This window comes from Lissotriton helveticus, chromosome 6 (assembly GCF_964261635.1).
Source record: "Lissotriton helveticus chromosome 6, aLisHel1.1, whole genome shotgun sequence".
In the NCBI taxonomy this organism is placed as follows: domain Eukaryota; kingdom Metazoa; phylum Chordata; class Amphibia; order Caudata; family Salamandridae; genus Lissotriton; species Lissotriton helveticus.
In genome coordinates this window covers 17,790,775-17,814,548 of record NC_136067.1, presented here as the reverse complement: position 1 = coordinate 17,814,548, position 23,774 = coordinate 17,790,775, and the positions used below count along the sequence as shown (strand labels likewise).

At 43.9% G+C, this 23,774-nt stretch overlaps 1 protein-coding gene across 1 annotated transcript in view; it reads right to left on the bottom strand.

The window, feature by feature from the left end:
- The window catches only part of LOC144761653 (cytochrome P450 4B1-like), a gene marked incomplete at its 5' end in the record, with an annotated part of 385,112 nt that overhangs the window by 236,535 nt on the left and 124,803 nt on the right, over window positions 1-23,774 (bottom strand). Inside the window, 2 exons of the mRNA XM_078646943.1 lie at window positions 11,020-11,153; window positions 17,890-18,080. Coding sequence (XP_078503069.1) covers window positions 11,020-11,153; window positions 17,890-18,080 — 325 coding nt within the window. The remainder of the gene's footprint in view (window positions 1-11,019; window positions 11,154-17,889; window positions 18,081-23,774) is intronic.

Here is a 23,774-nt window from a genome sequence, read left to right as displayed (position 1 = left end):
CTTGCATTCTTTCAGAATTTTAGCTCTGGCTTGATGGCACAGCCTTCTACAAGATGTATAGTTACCTATACATAAAAAATTACACAAATACAGCTTTTGCTCCTTCCAAAAAAACTATAACTCCCATGCTCTTGTCTGGTGGATGCATGATTCGACCTTTGCCATCTGCCTACATTCCAATGCATGATGTTCTATTTTCACATCATAAAGTGCACTTGTTCATCATACATACATTTAATAATGTCCTACATATATTGTATAGAAAAAGAAATTGTCCTTTTACTTTTCTGACTGCAGCTCCTGGCCTAAGGCACTTTCTCTTGAACATTGGCATGATTTGATACCAAATTTGTCCTAAAATACCCGGCAGATAAACAACAAGAACTGCATTCTCAAAATTATTTGGGGACTTCCACCTACTTCCAATAGAGCTGCACGTGCTGGGGGCCAGAGAGGACTCACTCGTGGTAGGTTGAGATGCCCCAGTTTTGCTCTTTTGTTTCGGCACGACACAATTAACTCCAAGCGCCTATGGTTCAAAGTCTTCAAGTGCTTTCAGGGATTGGACTTACTGGGGGAGCCCATGATGGGGACTCCACATTATCTTGAAGGTAGCTCCTTTTCTCCGGTCACCATCGCAGCCGCAGTGTCTATCACTACTTCAGGGGCCCTTGTGATAGTTTGCTGCTTATTCTCTCCTCACATGTAGTTTAGTTATGGTCTCAGAAGAAAGTTATTGTCCTGTATGTTTGGGCCCAGATAGTGACTCTCTTCCGTAATCAGTGTCCTCAGGTACTAAATAGCACTTCTAGCAGGCTTGGGTAGGCTCAGCTAAGGCCCCGGAGGTCTTTTGGCCTATTTCTTTGGATGCAGCCACATCTCCTATTGTGCGTTGTGCTAGTTTGTGGTGTCCCCTACCTCTCATTCATCTCTCAGCAGCAATACCTCTCTTTGGCAGAATTTTCCACCACCGCCTCCTCAGGTGGCCAGCCCCAAGCATTAATTGCAGCTCATCGTGGGCTTCAGGTGCTCTGGACCTCTGACGCCATGCTCACGTTTCCCTGGTCCTGTCTGGAATCTTAATCACCTGGCCTTGTTATGGGTGCATTTAGACCTGTGGGTTGGTCCATATTCTATTCAGGGTGGGGGTATGTCTACTAATTCCTGGGGCCCCTCCATCTCTGCCACATACACTGTAGATCGACTTCTCAGCCCCCAATCTCATTAAGTCCTGCAACCCAGCGGGTATGCATCACCGAGAACTAGGCCCCGGGACCCAGCCCCGATCGTCTTATTGCCATCAAAGCAGCTGCACCCCGGTCACTCCAGGCACGGCCACCATGGGCCAGAAGTGAGGTCCGGAAGGTCCCCGCTCTTGGCAAGTGCCACAGTTCTCCGAATTGAGGGTCCCAAATGTGTCTTCTTCTCATTCTCCGGGCCCCCAGTTCCATTGGCCATTTAAGACGAGGCACAGACGTGGTTCAGAAAGACTCTCCCAGTGTGCTGTGGTACAGACCTCCGCAGGGCCGGTACTGAAGGCGTTTCCTTGGCTGCAGCTTTCACTTTCGCGCTCTCAGTGTCCACCGGTCAGTCGGCAATCGGGGTCACCGCTCAACGCTCTAGATCTCCTCCCGCTCAGGGTCCCTGATTTCTTGGCCTCAAACCTGGTGTGCAGCTTTAGGGAATTTAATATATATCCCCATAATCGGACAACTCCGCTCCATTGTACAGAGAATTTCAGGATTTCTGCCTGACCGGGACAGAGCTCAGCACCTACGCGTCAACCATGCTGTAGCTCCCAGCCAAGCCCCCTTGTCATATGTTTATTTGCACTTGATTAGAACTGAAAATAAACACAAATGCAATGCACCTTAAAGTGATAAATAACATTTAATAAAATACAGGACGTGCACTTACAAGCAGAAATGTTAAATTGAGAAATTGGTTAAAGTTTTAAAGTAATAATGTTTTTTAAGTTTTTTTAAAACAAACATTTCACCTTGTCAAATGCAGTATAGGTTAGGAAAATTAAGTTAACACACCTGTATCCTCAGTTGTTGATTTTTGAACTGATGTCCATTTATGTGTAAGAGTCCATTATCATGATGGCAGCTTGCACCAAATTGGAGAATACAATAAAATTAAACAGGTGTGTTTCTTTAAATTTCTTAAACTACAATATTAAACACATATGCATTACACGTTGGTATGTTATTGCTTGTAAGGGAGATTTCAACATGCACAAGTCCAGATCAAATTTAAACAGCAAGTCAAAAGGTAACAAGTAAAAAATAGAAGCTTCCCTTTGATTCTTCCGATGACGCGGTTGGTTTGGTTTGTGGTCAAGTAGCAGCAGCAAAGGCAGGACTTGTACAATCCACCTCAGGACAAAAAAGAAAGCATGAAACAGAATGATAAGTCTCGGCCTTCTATCTGTTCCAATCCGCCAACTCATGTGGAGGACTCTCTTCCACATTTACATCACCGGGTGGCACATCATGATTGGTGTGGCGGACACAGACAGCTGCTTTTGCCTATGCAGCCACTCACCGGTATAAGGATTTGGAGAAGTGTTGTTTATTTGTGCTTGGAGAGGGATCTCTATCCCTGTTTGCTGACTGTATCCCGTTTTTGCTGTGCCTGAGCTGCCTGAGCTGACGCTCTCTGTCAACACTGCTCCGTGGCCCGGCTCCCCTTGACTCGCTGGTGTGAGCGTGAGCTGCAATCCGCAGGCTCTGCCTATCGCTCCCAGCTGGAGTCAGAAGGGTTGAGACCAGGGTAATAATCCACAGCGCGCCAAGCCCGGGGGACTGCGAGGACCAGAAATCCCAGCTGGGGTCAGCTGGTTCCTCTTCCCCCAGGCGACACGCCCACGGTCACGCCCACTGACGAGGCAGGACAAAGCTTCGTGACACCCGCTTCGCGGGCGCCACTCACCGGTATAAGGATTTGGAGAAGTGTTGTTTATTTGTGCTTGGAGAGGGATCTCTATCCCTGTTTGCTGACTGTATCCCGTTTTTGCTGTGCCTGAGCTGCCTGAGCTGACGCTCTCTGTCAACACTGCTCCGTGGCCCGGCTCCCCTTGACTCGCTGGTGTGAGCGTGAGCTGCAATCCGCAGGCTCTGCCTATCGCTCCCAGCTGGAGTCAGAAGGGTTGAGACCAGGGTAATAATCCACAGCGCGCCAAGCCCGGGGGACTGCGAGGACCAGAAATCCCAGCTGGGGTCAGCTGGTTCCTCTTCCCCCAGGCGACACGCCCACGGTCACACCCACTGATGAAACGTACAAAAATTAATTCGCTTCCCGCGACGCGGGACGCGAGCGGGACCAAGCGCGGGACTAAGCCCGGACAAAGGGCGGGCCGTCTGTGGCCGTCCGGGGACGACCGAGGACGGGACGGACTATCCCTCTTACATCTATTCTAGGGATTTATGAACATTTAAACTATAAAAGGATTCGAAACATCACAACCTACGTAAGTCACATTTTCAATGCTTGTTCTTATTTAGGAGTTGACGAAAAACTGAGGAACTTATATCGTAATATAAGGATAATTATTGGAAAATAAAAATTTTCACCCACACTAAATATCCCTTACATCAACATCCGAAATAAATTTATCTAAACATTTGATAACCAGCTGTGACGACTATAATCAACAGCTGATACCCGGCCTCAACATGAGGGCACTAAAACAACTACGCTCACGTACCATCTACATGAGACGCATGGGTACGGACGCAGCTGTTAGAAAATCAACTGATAAATCAATGAAACCGGGACAATTATCATATACTCCAGCCATAAATAAATATTTTTCTACCCTTTCCTCAAAAAAACATTCATCCTTCTTTACATCAGAAGAACAAGATAAGTTAGACCTCACAATGGATAAGGTACAGCATGAAATCTCACCTTCCTCTGATCAGAGACATCACGAACAAGAATTCTTAATTATAGAGAACAGTTCGGCAAAAACTCCTTCTCTTGTAGAGCGCCAAACATCGCTCATAGATATGTCTCAAATAATGTCCATAACACCAACAAAACTACAAGACAATGTACAACCTTTGGAGGTATCGGTAATTAACATCACGAAAGGAGAACACGAAAAATCAGAAATATTACTTAGTCAAAATCAGCCATTAACCAGTTCACCAGAAAAATCACCCAAACTCTTTTTCAATTATGCTAACTCCATTGACTCCAACTTTACAAATTTAAATTTAAATTCTGTAAACACTGTTCCTCCCTTGTCTAAAGCATTATTTTCATTGCAGGAAATTCTAGAATCTGTACTTACCCATCTCGGACAAATTCTAGCCAATTCGGACGACACACTAGATGTTCAAATAGGAATCCTAAAATTTTTGGTCGAAGAAAAAAGGAAAAAAGATTTATTCAAAGCAACACCTAATGATCATGAATCAGCCAAAACTTCTCTAATAGAAGACCGCCATCCTAATGGAACAAAAAATCTAAACCAACTGGAAGCAAGCACTCAAACGACTGATGTGGTAATAATTGAGACCAAAACTAGGGATATAAAAAATAAGAAACGACACCCTATTACCTATTCACTTAAAAAACTGTTTAGAGAAGAACCTGAAGCTACCAGCGAAAATGATATTAAGAACTATCCCATCTTCTCTAATAAAGTAATTAACATCAATTCTGATCGGATAACTCGGGACACAAAATTAGAGTCATCAGGAGTTATTACTGATCAGGAACCCAATCAGACAGAAAAGACCGGAAAAAGCAATGAGCAGGAAAAAACAAGAGGGAAGAAAAAGAGAAGAAAATCTTTGAGAAGAATCCAGAAGAAAAAAGGGAATAAACTTAAATTTCAAAAATCTATACCATCAAGTTCTATGAGTTCTCAAATAATTAACAAAACACCTCAAGCATCAATTCCATTGGCAATTCCATTGGCGAATTCATTGAATCCAAAAGCAGAAGAATATTGTCCGATGATAGAAAACCGATCAACTCCGCACAAGTCTATGGTCACAAATAATTTATACGAATTGCAATCTCAACAATGGGAAGAAATCCCATCTAAACTCATCATAATAGAAGAACTATTTCCAACAGACAAAATGCCGTTCAATCGCAGTAGAATAATTAATCTTTTGCAAGAAATTCCATCCCTGAACTCACTCACAAGCAAAGAAATTGACCTGGTACTCTTTCCAAAGAAAGAAAATAATAAATTAGTACAGGTATCCTTCTTTTCTCCAGTTCTTCCTAGAATAATAATTAGAGAGAAGGAAATTCTCCATAGAAATGGCTATGATGTATATTCAGTACCAGACTTCAAAACCAACATACAAACCAGTTGCACAATTGGACAAACTCAGAGAAGAAATGATAACTATGGCTTAAAAAGGGGAGAAGCTGTACTAAATATCAATAGAAAGGACACACTCCAAATACAAGTAACGCACGGCGAGAGGTCAGTTTGGTCCCGGGAACCAAGATTAAGTGACACAGAGAACCCTATAACATCTTGGGCATGGCTATCAGAGACTCTAAATACCAAAAAAATGGATAAACCACAACAACATCAGGTTTAGCAAAGGTTTGTCGTTATTAACCTGGAACTTGGCAGGGAAATCTGTTAAAAAAATGAAAAACGCAATTAAAGATTTCCCAGACATTATAGCCCTTCAGGAAACATGGTCAACTGATCCCTTCATACAAAAAGGGTACTACGTTTATGAAACTTTGGCAAAAAAATCAAAAAGAGGACATGCCAAGGGAGGTTTGGCCATCTTACTAAAAGAAGAATACTCCTGGTCACAAGAAATAATAAATACTAACACTGATAATCTGCAATGTATAAAGGTATCACTTAAATCTCAATCATCAGCTACGTATGAAAAAATACTACTTTTCAATATTTATGCGCCTCCCAATAGTAATTATGATTCACTGTTTGACCATCTGATGGAGACTATTTCGCATATTATTGAAGATCATCTCTACATACCATACATGATCATGGGAGATTTAAATGCTAAAATTTCAAATAGTGAACTCAAGAAATGGGCACTCTTATTTAAAGAGGAATCTCTGGAAATATCTCTTCCAGAGTTACCGAAAGGAGTAAAATCAGATAAGAGAGGACGCTCATTATTATCAATTCTTCCGACAATAAATGGGACAATATTAAACGGTAATACCAACGGAGATAGACCGGCATCTTACACGAGGCGGGGAAATGGACGTCCCTCTATCCTCGATTATTTTATATGTGGGACTGAAGAGAAAGAACAAATTATCCAACTCTCGATTAAATTTAACGAGGAAAGCGATCATGCATTATTATATTTAACGACTAAATGGAATGCACAGTCTTCTTTTCAGAACCAGTTAATATTTCACAAACCCAACACGGAAATAAACACAAAAAAGCGTTGTATATATTGGAGCACTGAAAATTTAGACCATTTGAATACTCTACTTTTTCATACTCAATTATTGACTACTATCTATTCAGATGATCCTATAGTGAACTTTGAACTTATCATTGACAAACTTAAGCTCGCCTTACAAAATAAACTACAAACAGGTACACAGATAACAAGTAAACGTAGCAGTAAAAATAAAAATTGGAATCAACCCAACATAAAAAAACTTAATAGGCTGATTCGAGCACAGTATTTGAATTTCTCGTCTGAAATAAAAACAGAAATCAACAGATTAAAGAACCAAATACGGCGAGAAAAAACTAAACAGAAAAAAACGAAGCAGGACGCTAACTGGATAGATATCCAACTGGCAGCCAAGCAAAAAAAACAACGCAAATACTGGTCCTTGATTGCGAAATTTACTGGAACCAAAAAAAAGTTGGAAGCAACTCCTGTCTCAGAGGAAGACTGGGATACATATCTCAGCGAGCTGTACAGACCAAATCAGATCAATAATGTAAGAGAGGCAGATGAACGACCTTTGGAAACGAATGATTCTAAAATCAATAAAACTTCGTCAGTATCTATCGCCATGAACATAAGAATAGCAAGAAGCACGGGTGCCTCTGGCCCCGATCAAATCCCTATTAAAATTTATCAACTTGACCAAAAAAAATGGGGTCTGGTGCTTGCACCGCTATTTAATTATATATTCGACACCGGCAAAATACCAAACTCCTGGAAGGGTAGTATAATTATCCCGATTTATAAAAAAGGAAAAAAATCTACACCAGGGAATTATAGACAAATAGCGCTCATGGACGCAGCTGGGAAGATATTTGCAGCAGAAATTCTGGACAGATTGAAAGCTTGGGCATTTACAACCGGACAAATTCCTATGTTTCAGTCTGGATTTCGCCCGAACCACTCTGTTACAGACAACATAGCAATCTTCCAGACAATTTTAGATAAATACACAACGGAAAAAAACAACCCATTTATGCCGCGTTCATCGATTATTCTACGGCTTTTGACCGAGTCGATAGACCGACACTGTGGTCAAAATTAAGAAGGATGGGCATTCCAGAATCACTCCTACAACTTATAGTGAACTTACACAGCAATACCTGGTGCCGGGTCCAAATGGGGCGAGATAAGGGCCTGACAAAGAAAATATGGACATTTAATGGCCTAAAACAAGGGTGTCTTTTGGCTCCAATTTTATTCTCCTTGTATTTAAGTGATCTACCATCCCAACTTCAACTAGGATTATGTACTCCTCCAAAGATTGCCACCGAGTACATTCATACACTGCTGTACGCGGATGATATTGTCCTGTTTGACTTAACACCGTTTGGACTCCAAAATCTCTTAGATATCTTACATAACTTCTCGAGGAAGAACTTCCTTATCCCAAACATAAACAAAACCAAAGTGGTTGTTTTTTCAAAAAAGAAGAAATGTGTAAGGTATGAATGGAAGCTAGGAGGTGAGAAACTAGAGCAGGTAAAGGAATATACATACCTTGGCAGAATATTTTCACATAAAATGAATAATACCAAACAAATAGAACATCTTAAAAAGAAAGGTGATTTACATGCTGGGGCCTTGTCACGCTTATACTCAGCCGCTGGGAACAGACACTTCTCTGCACTAATACAAGTCTATAAAGCCAAGATTCCACCACTTTTGTCATACGCCTCGGAATATATCCTTACAAAGCAATGGGTATATATGGACCTACAAGAAGGTAAAATACTAAAAAAATTAATGAAAGTTTCTACATCTACACCGGTACAGGCGTTGAGACTAGAATGTTCCATCACGAGTGCATATGCCACAGCGATAACAAGCATTATCAGGTGGGCTTACAATCTACTTCATTCAAAAGAAGGAACTTTAAGAAACTTGTTAAAAGTTGAGACATTTAATAAAGATTCTGCCCATCTCACCTTTTCTATAAACATGAAAGAGGCATTCCAGCTTGCAAAAATAAGTTTGGAAATTTTGTCAACATGGACACCAGCACAATTAAAACTTTTTTTAAATTTTTTTTCCCCCAAACTGAGCTATGAGCTTGACCACAATCACTGTGAAAAACTATCTGTGTACAGGACCTATGCAGACTCCCAGGAATACAAACAAAAACAGCCGTACTTAGGATATACTCTGGCACATGGCGCAAGGCGAGCGATCATGATGTTGCGTCTAGGCATACTTCCAGTATTAACCTTTAGTTCCTCCTGGAGTCCGGATAACGCCGCGTTATGCACCCTCTGTCATGGGGGCATACAGAATTTGGTACATCTTCTTTTTATATGTCCAAATGAGAAAATTGTAAATGCAAGGTTAACATGTATTGAACCCATCTTTCGGTCCTGCATGATTGTCAATACTAAGGATTTCTTAAATTTATGTAAAAATCCACCTTAGGATATACTCTGGCACATGGCGCAAGGCGAGCGATCATGATGTTGCGTCTAGGCATACTTCCAGTATTAACCTTTAGTTCCTCCTGGAGTCCGGATAACGCCGCGTTATGCACCCTCTGTCATGGGGGCATACAGAATTTGGTACATCTTCTTTTTATATGTCCAAATGAGAAAATTGTAAATGCAAGGTTAACATGTATTGAACCCATCTTTCGGTCCTGCATGATTGTCAATACTAAGGATTTCTTAAATTTATGTAAAAATCCACCTAACGAATATGTCTGCTACAGAATTTTTAAGTTTTTGAAAATTTCATTGAAAATGTATTAACTGTATGGAAATTTAACCGTATTTTTATATTTTATTATTTTTGTGGTCCTCAATAGAGTACCGTAACAAATAAAAACTTTTTGACTTGACTTTGGCAGTAAAAAATCCAAAGGAGACGATGGCACTCCAACAGTCCTTCATCCAGTGATCCACCTGCATCTAAATAGAGCATGCGTACGACCTAGTAGACAGGTGGGGACTCAAATGGAAAAACATTGCCAGGACCAATTCTACAAAGATGGAAATCAGGCTCTAAGTCTGAACATAGAAATCCTCACAGTAACTTAGTCCAGCGGCTTCCCAATGATGACATCATCCTTGCCCTGCTAAACGTTACCTTCTCAGACATTTTTCTTTAACAAATCTTCTAAGTCCAATGATACGTGGAGACCAGGTCCAATCCTGTGTATGCAAACCGTGCTTCATTGTGTTGGGCTACAATTTTCAACCCGACCCCGATCTCGCATGATTAGGTTTTCTTGGTTGGCGCTTTGATCATTGAGGCACTATTTTTCAGTTTACTCTTTCAAAATGTATAACTCTGGCTCAATTGATTGGAGTTTGTTTGTTTTGGTGTCAGTTTATTCAAATTTAGTCTATTCTAACTTGGTGTGGGATTTTTCTTGTGTTCTGTTTTAATTTTATTACATTTTAAGTGCTGCATAAATTCTTTACACATTGCCTCTAAGTTAAGCCTGACTGCTTTTCTGCCAAGCTACCAGAAAGGTAAGCAGAGGTTAATTTAGTGAGTTTTTGTAGTTCACCAGGAGAAGGATTGCGGCTGTTGCCTGAGTTCTACCCCACCCAACCAACAACCCAATTTCTAACATTAATGATCTAGTTTAAACCATGTGGTTTACAAATTAGTTCTACTACTTATCTACATGAGCCCTTACAACAGTTATTTGAGAATGGAGGTGTGCATATCAAAGGTACACAGATAAAACTCAACCCTTCCTGACCTCGCCACACCAAAAAGTGGAGATTAGGTTCCTCCAAGGGATGAAACAGTAAAGGAGGGAGAACTGGACCTGATGAAACAGCATTAAGACTATATTACTCCGCTGACACCACCGCATGTTGTGGCAGATGCCTAGGAGTAGCGGGCCTTCTACAGCTTAAACCAGTGGTTCTCAAACTGTGCCCCGTGGCTCCCTGGGGATCCATCAAACCTAGCCAGGGGAGCCATGCACCTAGCACTCCTTAAACCACAAAACTCAAAGAAAGCTGGAGCCCACAGGTCATTTCTGATAACAAGCTTTCATCACTGCACACTGCGTGTATGGTTTGTTGGCCTTTGTTGTGTAGTATATTATTGTTTATATAACTGGTTACATTACAAAAACACTCCTTAAACAGCACTATATGAAATGTGTGTCCTATAGGAAATCCAAATTGAGTCAATCATGTGGATGAAGCACATCAGACTTTGGGCTTGTATAGTTTTTCGAAATAGGTGGAATCTCTTAATAGTGTATTTCATTGACAGCTATAAAGTGCCAGCATTAAATGTATAACGTTTGTGCCCCTTTAACAACCAAAAATATGCCAGCTACAACCCGAAAGCCTGTCCAGCTAAAATCAAGGATGCTGAATTGATGAAGTAGGTTGCAGATTAGAGGGGTTGAGCTGCAGCACACAGCCCTGAAGGAACTGAATGTTTTCTGGTACTCTCCTGCTTTAAGGATCCCTGAAAGGGACTTGAAATAGGATTTGGGAGATGTTCGGTGGGTTTTCATTTTAACTGAACCTTGCCATTGTATTAACATGGCTCTATCATGTTTCCATGAGAAAGAACATTTTGATTCTTACACCGCTCTTACATGAAGTAAAATGCATACCTTCTGGCAATGTCCGCCCGTCAAATAATCTCATTGGTGTGGTGAGACTTCGCAAGATGCCAGATACTGGTGGATAGAGGCGAAGACACTCCTTTATGCACATAGTGCTGTAAGTCATCTTACCAAGATCATCCCTGAAATAGTTCAGTATTGTGATGGTAAAATTGTGGTACAGCTTACAGAACCCAAAATGATGTTTACAGTGTGACTGAGTAGTGTATTCAGTACTGCATTATTTACATTACCTTGCACAGAGATGGCTCATTCTTTTCCAAAGCAGGCTGCAATTGCTGTCTATCAAACGTTTTAAAATATGAAAATCAACAACATGGATTTCTATATGTTTTTACATCTATTGATAACATTTGTGATAACCTTAAAATCTGATTTGTAAAGGTTTTCATCCCTTTCATGGTAACAAAAGTTCATATATAAAAACAGAAACGGTAATTTGCAAGTTATGATTGCCTCCACAAAAACTATGAGTCGCACACCCAAAAGAATACTCATGACTTTACTCTTGACATGAGACGCACTTAAAAATTTTGCAAATATTCTTATAGAAGATGTGACATACCACGTTATCCTTAACACTATGAAAGAGAGATAATAAAGAATGTAGTGTGATTTAGAGGTATAAATATGTGTTGTTAGCTAATTTCATTGTGTGTTTATGTCTTAGTTATTATTTTAAATATTGTGAGATCATAAACATTGCACCTGGGTGTGATTTATGGTTGACATGACTGCTGTGCGAATTATGAACTGTAATCTAAATATATCTTGCAAATTAGAAAAAAAAATATTTTAATTCTTAACCATGACTACTCTTTAACTGTGTTTATATCAGTGCATTTCATGAATGAATCGATATTAGATTCAAAGATAACCATATCTTCACTTAAACCTTTGTTTTTCAGTGATAATATTTATGCTGATATGTACATTCCATATTCAACCCATTGTGGGTGGTCAAGCCCTCTGTGTCTTGCCTTTGACTGTGTCCACTCGTAGCTGGGCGCATGGCTTGGAGAAGGCACCGTGGGAGTACAGCCAGTACAACCATTCCTTAGGATTCCATGCTAAATGCAGATGGGAAGCAACATTTTCCAATGCACGACAGTTCAACTTTTTCATCTTTGGCCAAGCATTTGTTTGTTTTTAATGTCATTCTTTAGGGTTGATGGATCATATGGTAGGGTTTGTGATCCCAAGCTTCATGGCCATTGACTGCGAACCTGTGACAAGCTTCCTGGACCTCTGTTGGGCCTCCATTGCCGTCTGTGGGCCTCTTGTTGAGGGCATGTGAACGTGAGGAAAGACCAACATGTACAGTAAGGTAGCTGGGTTTCAGGAGGTGTGAGTCCTGCTGCAATGCCTTCACTGTGGTGGGAAGTCCCTTTGGGATCCTTCAATGAGTCTGGGAGATGAGGGTGCACTTACCCTGCTCCTTTATGCACCCTTTTATTTTTACAGGACTGCAGGTACAAGTAATTGCATCATGAACATTTATCTTGATGCTCTGGCTTGTCAATCAGACAGCTTTGATTCTATGGACCCCATGATAAGTCAAATACCTGAATGTAAACAGGGGGAACTAAATCCATTTTCTATTATATTTTAATATGTTTAACATTTTGGACCTCTGGAGATCCGTGAAACTATTATTTTATTATCGGAATTTCAGGAGCCCATTCTAGGCATCTTTATAGTCTAACACTTTAAAGCTCACAAGCAATGTTGAAAACTAATTAAAAAAAACACAAAACTGAAATAAATGATGAGAAAAGAGAGCTCCCTCATCTAAATTTCGTTTTTGAATTTAGGTCTACAAATAGTGAGTGAACCATGGTTGAATTTTTATCTGTAGACTAACAGTCTAGATAACTAACTTTTTATTCCTTTGAGGAAAAGGAAAAATCTACATTTTTCTCAAGCTAATATCTAAAAACTACTGGACTCACTAACCTCGGACTGCAGAGAACCCCGCCCCCATTTTCAGCTTGTCAAACGTGCATTACGACAACTACCTTGAGAGACTCATTGAGTGGACGGGCATTCTCATGAGAACACGTACCTTGGACGCCAGAGGAGGAGGAGCTGCACCCACCTGTTACTCTTTGCTCCCTCCTCCTGATTGCCGCCGGGAGGTGAGAAGAGGGCAGTGACTTAGAGGCAGCAGAGCTGGGCGGCTAGGGTGGACATCACCGAGTTTACGGTACGCGGCTCCGGACAGCAGAGGATGTGGCCTGGATTCGGTGGACCTGGTAGGCGACACCTGGTTGCCCTGGTCCCCTGGTGTCGTTTTTTTGGGCTGTGACTGAGGACAGTGAGCGGTCGAGCGAGGGTTCCAGACATGGGGGCAGATTTACAAGCCCCTTGCGCCTCATTTACGCCGCCGTTGCGTCACTTTTGTGAAGCAGCGGCGGCGCAAATCCTGCTCCATGGTGCGGGGGTACTTACAACGTGATGCATCTGGGAGATGCATCACGTTGTAATGCCCTGCGCCACATGTAGGCGCTCCTGTGCAGGGGGGAGGGTGTTCCTGAAGCAGGCGTAAGGATTGACGCAGCATTAACTAGATAGGGCCCCCAGAGCATTGCTGGAGCTGTGTCGCGATTGCGACGCAACTCCAGCAATGCGTCACTTTTACGGCACAGATGCGTCTCGCATCTGTGCCGTTTTTGCACCATGGTGCGCCGCATTGTAAATGCGGCGCATCCATGATGGCGGAGGCATGGCACACAATAAGTGGCGCATCTCTGCTGATTTGCAGGGATGCACCAGTTATTGTAAATATGCCCCTTAGAGTGTCGCCACTGAGTGTGTGCACCAGTAAAGCTCCACCGAGGCGGCCCAGATAGTCTGGGTGCAGCTTGTATAGCCTGGAGTGCCCCGGTTTGCTCCCTCAACGACCACCGAGCCTACTGGTGATCACACAGGGGCAGCAGGAACAAGTGGAATTACGGGGAGGAGTGCCAGGACCCCTGCCTGGCTTTAAAACCTGCCGACCTGACCATTTGCTTAAGAACGATGATGGATTCAACCCGTATCTGTGACTGGGGTGAGTGTCTAAAAAGTTTCCGCACTCTGTCCATCATCTCTTTGTGTTTGCTTTGTTTGCCTTAAGTTGCAGGGTTTGCCCAGACGTGGGTCCCTTGCTCACTTTGCCACTGGATTTAAGCTAGCCTGGCTGATGAGGGGTGTTACCCTAAAACTAGTCCCAGGATGCTTGTTTCTAGTTCAGGGAAGGCCTGGCTTTGGAGTTCGGGCAGGACTATTCTCATAAGGCACAGGGTCAAGACTGATTTGCATATAGCTGGATCTGAACTGGGGTGGCAAAGTGAGCTACAGACCGATGATGGATTCAACCCAGATCTGTTACTTGGGGTGAGTGTCTGAGAAGTTTCAGCGTGCCGTCTGTCATCTCCATGTGTTCGCTTAGCTTGCCCTAAGTTGGCAGGGTATGCCCTGACCTGGGTCTCTTGTTCACTCAGCCACTGAATTGAAGCTAGCCTGGCTGATTAGGGGTATTGCCCCAAAACCGTTCCCATGATGCTTGTTTTTGGTCCAGGGAAGACCTGGCTTGAGGGTACGGGCTGCGGTTTTCCCATGAGGCACAGGGTGAAGCCTGAATTGCATATAGCTGGGTCTGAACTGTGGTGGCAAAGTGAGTAAAAGAACGATGATGGATTCAACCCAGATCTGTGACTGGGATTGAGAGTCGGAAAAGTTTCAGTGCTCTGTCCATCATCTCCTTGTGTTTGCTTTGACCTGACCATTTGCGGCTACAGAAACAGGCACAACCAAACAACATTGGAGCCACCATTAAGGAGTTCTGGTGCAGTATATATCAAGGGGAAGGGCTAAAGAATGCCGTAAAAAGAAGAAAGGAGGTGGACAGTGGGAATCAAAAGGTCCTCCAGCACAAGAGCTAAAGTGAGTCTTTTGTTATCAACACAAAAAGCAACCAACAGAAACTCACATGTTAAAAGTCAAGCCCCATTCCAGCACCCTATCATCGCTTAAGATGTCTGAATTTTTACTGATCATAAAATGGTGCCCAAAAAGAAGACTTCTCACTACTTAGGGGCAGATACTGATGAGAAAGGTAAATAACAAAACAATCCTCCCATTTTACAAGTCAGGATTCAGGATAAAAGCTCAACCAGGGACAACATCCTTGTGCTGGCTTACATTTTCAAACAAGCAGTCAAGGAAAATTACCCACCCCTGTTTTGCTGCTTCATAGATCACAGCATGGCCTTTGACTGGGTGGACCAAGGTAGGCTTTGGGGAAAATTGACTGCTTGGGGGATCCCGCCCATGCTCTTGAAAGCGATTACATCCTTATATGAGGGAACATAGGTCCAGGTCAAAACAAGCCCTATCACAAGAACATCAAGAGTCGCCACCAACAATGGGCCCAAGCAGGGTTGTATTTTGGCCCTCTTACTCCTCAACCTTTACATTGCTGAGCTTGAGTCTGCTCTGAAAAGTGCCAACTCAGTGGTCCAAGGCTAGGCTAGGTGAGGCTTGGGACCATACCAGGGTGGGTCTTCAGGGAGCCCTCAATGAACTTCATAAGTACAACCAGGAGAACCACTTGCAAGTTAACCAGAGCAAAACCAAGATAGTTGTATTTGGTAAATAACCACACAAAACTCAAGTCTCATGGCAGTTTTGGAGAACCTCATGTGGGACAACATCTGTCTACTACTACCTTGAAGTTTGGCTCTCGGAAAGGGCCAAACCGGCAACTCACATAAAACATCAAAGCGCAAAGGCTGACTGTGTAATCTTTACATTAAAGCGATTGTGCCAACGCCTGACAAGCTCAACAGCGGAGCCAATGCTGACAGTCCTGAAGGCTAAACTACTTTTGAGCACCAATTACAGACATCTGGTCTTTCCGGGAGCCCTGGAACCATTCATAGCTGCGGTACAGATTAAAACATACAAATCAGTGCTGCAAGCTCGGAGACATGCTTGGAAAGCCAGGCTAAGGCTGAAATTCTGTCTCGGCAGGGCATACTTGGCACTACAGGGGGACCTTAATAAGTTCTATATCAGGGTCTTAAGAGCCCTGGACAACACACTTAAACATCAATTAGGACCCAACTTCTCCCGAGCACTCCAAGCTGAGGCAAGCAATTGAGAACTTGAAGTGTGAAGCAGAGAGCCTGTTCTCATCCAAGATTCTGATATCCGCTTGGAAACACACAGTGAAGCGGCAGGTGTGGGTCATTTTGTATGAAAAGGTCCTGGCTACTTCTCATTATCATTCTATTCTGATGGCACTGGATATGTAATACTTTTAGGGGGAATCTCAACAAAACTTACGCCAAGCGCTATCAGCCCAGGCCTTCAGGAAAATACTATATATGAGGCTCATTGCACTAAGAATCATGGATTTTAACCCAGTCTGGACACGCAAGGTGGAGCAGTTCATATCATTCCAGGTGGCGGAATTCCACGCTCCAATAAGTGCTGGTAAAGCATTTAGCATAAACAAAGCAGACCGGATCTCAAATCACTAGGTCCCCTGGCGAATATGAGTCAGCTGCCAAAGTACCACAACTGGCAAGAGGTGTTAGAGCATTGCACTTCATTATTGCTCCTTGCACTCAAACATTTAAGCAGCAGCAAAACACGTCCCTTACTTGGGTAGGGGCAGTATCGCCAATTGTGCCCACTAATGAATTGATTTTTAGTCCTCTATAGTTAAACTTATAAGGGTTTCAAAATTATCTTTTTATTGGATTTTTTTAAATAAAATGTCACTTAACATAAAACAAGCTTTTTCACTGGCATGCATAAATTAACAACAAACTGCAAGAACGCATGACCATCAGGTTCAGGCTGTTATGGGACATGAAAGGTGGTTTAGAGAAGGGGCTGCAACAATGTTATGCTTAATTTACTGTAAAGATTTCAATTGATTGAATGGACAACAAATTTACTTACTGGACTGATTTACACCAAACCAAGAAAAGGCCTGAATAAAGTTTTAGGTTCATGCCATATTCTTGCAGTGGCCAGGAACTTAGATATTGACAGTTTGGCTGAGCCAGGATTTCAGAAGAAACTCAAAGGAGTAGCACTTGGGCATCTGATGCCAATGCCACCTCACCCAACAAATACTCCTACATGATTAGTAGTGGTCTATGCCCACTGGACCTGCAGGGGTTTACCTGGGGATGGCTCTCAAGCTCATGCAGCAGTGGTTCTGAAGTGGCAGCCTAGATCTCATTTTGGAGGATCACTTCAAAAGCTCACCTTACCCACAGGGACAGGCTAATCCTAATGCCATCAAAAATCATGCTTGCCAATGTTTGTGAAGCGGGCACTTTGGACTTCCGCCTTCAGGGTTCCATGGGTGTGAAGGAAACAATACTGGTATACACACAAGATATGTGAGAGTGCCAAAGTCACTGATGATGATGTGCGGTAAGAGAGGTTGCTGCCCTCATTTATGTATAACAAACACCCATTTAGCTTGCTAAAGCATCCAATGGGAGGTTCTTGCCAATTAGCATGTCATGCTGACAACTGGGCTAGCCTGATTACACTGTCCTTGTTTGACTCCCTCAGACAAACTGCAGCTGAATAGCAAATCCCACAAGTATATGAACGCACCTGTTGCCCCTTTGTAATTTTTTTGTGTGTGTACGCAAATAGGAGTTGCCACTTCCATTGCACGTGCAATTTTTCAGTTTTTCTGACTTCTCCACTTAAAAAGGGCCATCCAGAGCAGAGAGTTGTGTGCTCTCTCCTGCTTGGTAGCTCACACAGTTCAACCAATCTGTGCACACCAATTGAAGCAATGAAAAGAGTAAAACTAATGTGTAGGAAAGATACTGATCTCACCATTCAATTGTGTCCTTGTTTTGCAGGATTTCCTTAACCTCTTCCCTGCATTTCATTTGGTGTTCTGGGTTTTGTCCCATGCAGTATAACATCCAGGATATCCCACTGGCAGTTGTATCATGACCTGCAAACATGAAAGTGTCCACTTCAGCCCTAAGGTCCTTGTCAGATAGAGGTTTTCCATTTTCATCCTAATAAAACAGACATATTAAAAAGCAGATCCAAAGCCAATTTAGCCTTAAATACATTAATTATACTATCTGTCCTTTGGAAGTTCGAGTCATCAATCATCAAATCAAATTGAGACATTTCTTTTGTTAAGAGTTAAAGAAAACAAAGTGTTTGATTAGACTACATCATACACAAGTGCATACTGTAAATTTCAAATTAAGGTATTTTGGTTGTGGAAGAAGGTCTGTCAATTTGCGGAAAAAGATTTAAAAAATATGTTTGAGCACACTGTCAAGTTATATTGAAAACGGGTCCACTATTTAGCAATAGAAGATGAAGTTGACTTCAAAATCCATACTCATACGCAAATTGTAAATTTGTTTGAAACAGGTCTGCTCCAAAAGTAGGCACACTTACATTGTTATCACTATTGTAATGGTATAGCTGTCAGGCATTGAATACGTTGATCACATCCATTTGAGCATTTAGTGAATTTAGGTTTGAATATTTTTTTATTGATTTTATGTAGAATGAAAACAATACAGTATAAACCACCTGCAACGCTTGGCTGGTGGTAGTTGCAAAGAAAGATTATTTGGTAGGTGTCACACAAAATAGATGGAAGCAGGAAATATAGATAGAAACAACAAGTAGGAAGGAGGGGAGAAGGATGTGTCCTGCTTCTCTAATAAGAAGATACCGTGTGAAGGTGGCAGAGATCTAGGGCCAGATGTAGGTAGCCAAATACCAGTCGGTAACGGCCGAAAATCGGTAATTTTGGCCGTTACCGACCGGTATTTGGACTTTGAGATGTAGGGCACACAAAAAAATACCGAATCTGTAAATACTCCGAATCGTTAGAATTACAGAATCGTTAGGATTACCGAGTCGGTAAAAATTCAGAATCGGTAAATTTTCCGAATCGGAAAACATTCCAAATCGGTAAATTTACCGAATCGGAAAATAAGAAATGGAAAAATAAGACTTTTGAGATGTAGGTGACCCCTAAAATACCGAATTTGCTACAAATTTGGTATTTAAGAGTTGGTAATTAGCATGGATTGAAAGCAGGTGGTAACCAGGTGCAGGCTATAAAATAGTGTCCCACAATGCAACAGTGTTACCAGAATGACGGCATTCTACGTCATAGCAAGGCGGCTACGGCTACAGGCTGCAGGAGAGAGGGAATGGAGAAGGGAGGAGCAGGTCTACAGGCAGAGGACCACACTCTTCCAACTGACTGAGCCTGAGATACTGTAAAGGTACAGACTGCACCCCCAAAACATCCTGGACCTCATCAGGGACCTGCACCCACTCCTGGAGCACCCAACACCAAGGGAGCACGCCATCCCACCCCATGTACAGGTGCTCTGTAGCATACACCTGCTGTCATCTGGCAGTTACCAGAGTGTTGTTGCTGAGGTAGGTGGGGTGTCCCAGAGCTGCCTGTCCCGCTTCTTCAGGAAGTTCCTGGATGCCATGATGCAAAGAATGGAGCATTACATCCGCTTCCCGGACACTTATGCGGACCTGCTCAGGACCAAGACTGACTTCTACCTAATTGCAAATTTTCCACACGTGATTGGCTGCATTGATGGGACCCACATCCCAATATGCCCACCTGCTGCCACTGAGCACATTTACAGGAACCGGAAGTCATCTCACAATAAATGTACAAGTGATCTGTGATGCCAAGTGCATGATCACAGACATAGTTGCCAGGTACCCGGGAAGCACCCACGACTCCTACATCTTCCAAAACAGTGGGATATACACCCGCCTGACAGCAGGGGAATTTGGCGAAGGATACCTGCTAGGTAAATTACTGTGTGACACTCCCTTGATAGATAATGCAGAAATATGTAAATGTGTGCCTGTGAGTAATTGTTTTCTCATTTCACATTAGGGGATAGTGCTTATGCCCTCCGTTCCTTCGTCCTGACACCCTACCTCAACCCCACGACCCCCAGCCAGAGACGATACAATGTTGCCCATAAATCAACCCGAAACATCGTTGAGCGCACCTTTGGCCTGCTGAAGAGCAGGTTCCGCTGCCTCCACAAAAGCGGAGGGGAACGGCAGTACTCACCACTTAAGCTGTATGATCATTGCAACTTGTGCCATGTTGCACAACCTCGCTACTAAGAAGGGCACCGAGGTAGAATTGAGCGACTATGAAGACCATGACGATGACCAGACACTACCTGCAGCCAACACAGTAGGAGTACCAACACCGACAGACGGCAGACAGAGACGGGCAGAGATCACACACAACTACTTTTGAGTAAGTAGAGATACACAGCAAGGGTTTAAATGCAGTAAACGTAGTTTATTTGGCACTACGGTTCATTCATTTAGACATGTTTTTTACATCCTAAGTGTACCTAGCACAACTGTGCGGACAGGGGTTACCTCACCCTCACATGTCCACTCAAATTGCCTGCCTTACTGCCTGCGCCCATGCACTGCACTGCGTGATGCCAGTGGTTGTGCATGATCATTGTCTGCTGTGCCAGTGCCTGTAGTGTGGCGTCTGCTGCTCCTCCATATTTCTGGGATAGGGGTGCTGCTCCTGCTGCTGGTGTTGTCTGTTTCCCCTAAACCTTCCACTCCTGAGGTGGCTGACTGGTTAGTCAGCAGCACTACCATTGCTGTAATGACTCGCCCCATCCCCCTAGTTAGGTCTGTGCAGCAGTGCACCAGCCCTTCCTGCAAAGCAACAGACCGGCAACACAGCAGTGAAGTCGCTGTTGCCAGACGGTGCATGCCCCTTGTCTGCTGTTGCATATACTGCTTCTCCCTGCGCCTGTGGGTTCGGTCCTCGTGTAGTTCATCATAAAGTGACATCACACACTGTGACATGTCCCTGACCCCATCGGCCATGTCCCTCATGCTGTCCGCCATTGAGGTTATCCCCCGGTTCATGTTGTCAAAGTTTTTATTCATATGGCGCATTTGTCTGTGCACTGCACTAATAGCTGTCACCTGCAGGCGCTGAACCTTGACCATTGTTGTTTCTAGGCCATGGAAGACACCATCATCATGGCCAGTGGAGCCTGCCTCCCGGAACCTACGGCGTCTTGTGCCTCCAATAACAGTGACAGGAGTGGATGGAAGACCAGCTGAATTTTCTGGCATTCACTCTGTTGGTATTTCACCCTCCCTTTCCTCATCAGAGGATGTTTGTAAGATTCTCAGCGGGGGAATGTCATGCCTCCTGGGCCCGTATATTTCTGACACCTCCGAATCTGCTGGTGTTGCAAGTTGTTGAGGCACATGTTGGGGTGAGTCAAAGAGCAGAGGAGATGATGGCAGTTGCATGGTAGCTGCCTCTGCTGTGGGAGATGCTTGTGAGCAGGGTGCTGGAGGTGTTGCTGTGCTGGGCACTGCATCCCTGGCTGCTACAACTACCATAATGCATTGCAGGTAGATACTACAGCTTGTACTGGAGTACCTCAACACACAGTCACATTAGGGGAGGGAGACAGGCAGGGGGTGGGGAATGATGGACATGTCCCTTACCTTTCTTTGATGCAGCTTGGGCTGAGCTGTCTGCATCACTAATTCCTACAACGCTCTCTGGCTCCAGTGTGGACTCCACGGGCTCTTCAAGAGCCGTGAGAGCAGGTGCCCTGTTCTTTCCACCACCAGTTGCATTGGCCTGTTTGCTTCTTGCTGCCAATTTCTTTTTGGTTATGATCCTCAGATCGTCCACTTCCCTGGTTGTCACTCCTATTGCATTTACCTTGGTCTGGATCAGGTGTTCCTCTTCAAAGTCTCTGCTACCTGCAGAGAGTGCTTTCCAAAGATTTTGGGGTAGTGCTTGAGTACCTCCTTCGCAAGCACCTGGAGTTCACCTGTGCTGAACTTCATCTTCCTCTTCCTCTCTGCACCTTCCCTCTGGGTGTCCTGGGATTCCATTTCTTAGTCCTGCACAGCTCAGCTAAACAACAGCCTGTCTGTGTGTAACTGCTCTCCTGGGTGATCAGTTATTCTGCACCTGCTTGGGTGTGGCCACTTCCTGGTTGTGGGGTGGGGTGGATGCACAGGATTGGTTGCTTGCTCTGTTGGTTGGCTGAGGGGGGTGGAAGCACCTGATTGGTTGGAGGCTCACCTGCTTGCTTTTTTGAATCCCCAAGTCGGTATTTACCGAATCGGTATTTACCGAATCGGTAAATACCGATTCGGTAACTCCGATTCATTCCTATGGGCATCCAGGCCCATAGGAATGAATGGGAGTTACCGAATCGGTATTTACAGATTTGGAAAATACCGATTCGGTAAATACCGACTCGGGGATTCCGATTTTTACCGAATCGGTATTTTTTACCGATTTTTTACCTACATCTCGATTACCTTTCCTAAAATACCGATTCGGTAAAATTCGGTATTTTAGAATCGGTAAATCTGGATTACCTACATCTGGCCCCTAGTGTTGAGCAGTATGTTCTGTGGCTGTCAGCGGTAGTATCCGTAGATATTGGGGGCAGGATAGCTTGCAAATCTTGTCCGACAGGTATAACAGGCAGGGTTGCCACATCGTGTTGAACCGGGAGAGTTGTTGTGTGGTTACAGCTGTCAGTTTCTCCAATCCCAGTATTTCCCATATTTTATGCAGGCAGTCTTGTTGGTGGGTAACTTATCTTCCCACCACCAAGCAAGAAGGAATTGCTTCACTGCCGCCAATGAAAGAGTGATTGTTATGTTATGTTATGTTAAAATGGGTTTTATATAGCGCTCAGCTACTCCGAGGAGTGTCCCGGCGTTTCAAAACCCAAATACGGAAGCAGGAAACAGACAAACAAGTGGCAAACCTATTGGACAAATAATCAGGACTTCAGATCTAGGTGCATCTAGGTGATTTCAGTGGGTAGGTGAGTGGATTGGACAGGCCCAATAACATGAAGCTCGAGAATTTGGGTGTCTGTGTTAAACATTGTGTTGACGGAGTCTAACACTTCCAACCTGTATGATTCGATCCTGGGGTACTAGGAGGTGTGTGGGCTACCCTATTGACCACATTGCTGCCAGCACAGCCCCTCTCCTCTAGGGTCCCAGGCAGCCACCCTGGCCGGAGTGAGGTACCAGCAGTGTGCTATTTTGAGAAGCATTCCTTTACTGGTGGCATTGAGAGCGGATGTTCGTGCTCAGGGGCTTCTGTGCACTGCCTCTCTTCCCTGTGGGCCAGCATCTGATCCCAGGTGCACCGCAGCTTTCACCACACAATCCGAAAGTGGCCCACAGTCTCAGTTGTTCTAGGGGGGATTCACCTAGCCCCCGCCTACCAGAGCCTCACCCCGCCTGGCCCAGGTACTCACACAGGCTGTGGTGCGGGCTCTCACTGTTCTCACTGTTAGGAATCAAGCCCCTCACCTACATGCCAACCACCGGTCCTGAGACACTGGTGGGCCCATCCAATTTAAAGGCAGTTCTCTTCTTGCATCAGCAGTGAGGGCAGGAGTGTATTCACAAACTTCAAGTCCGCCCTCCGGCAACCCAGCTGCCGGGCACCTGAACTGTGCTGTCCCTGAAGCGCTCATACTTCCTGACATCTGTCTCCTCACCGACTCAGTACCTGGCAGCCAGATCCAGGGCATGGAGTGATCTCACATGCTCCCCCAGTGCAGGTTGGTCCGTCCACTGCAGGCTTGATGCAATTATTTGCTTCTCAGCAGTGGGAGTTCTGCTTTTATTATGTGCCAGAACACTCAGAG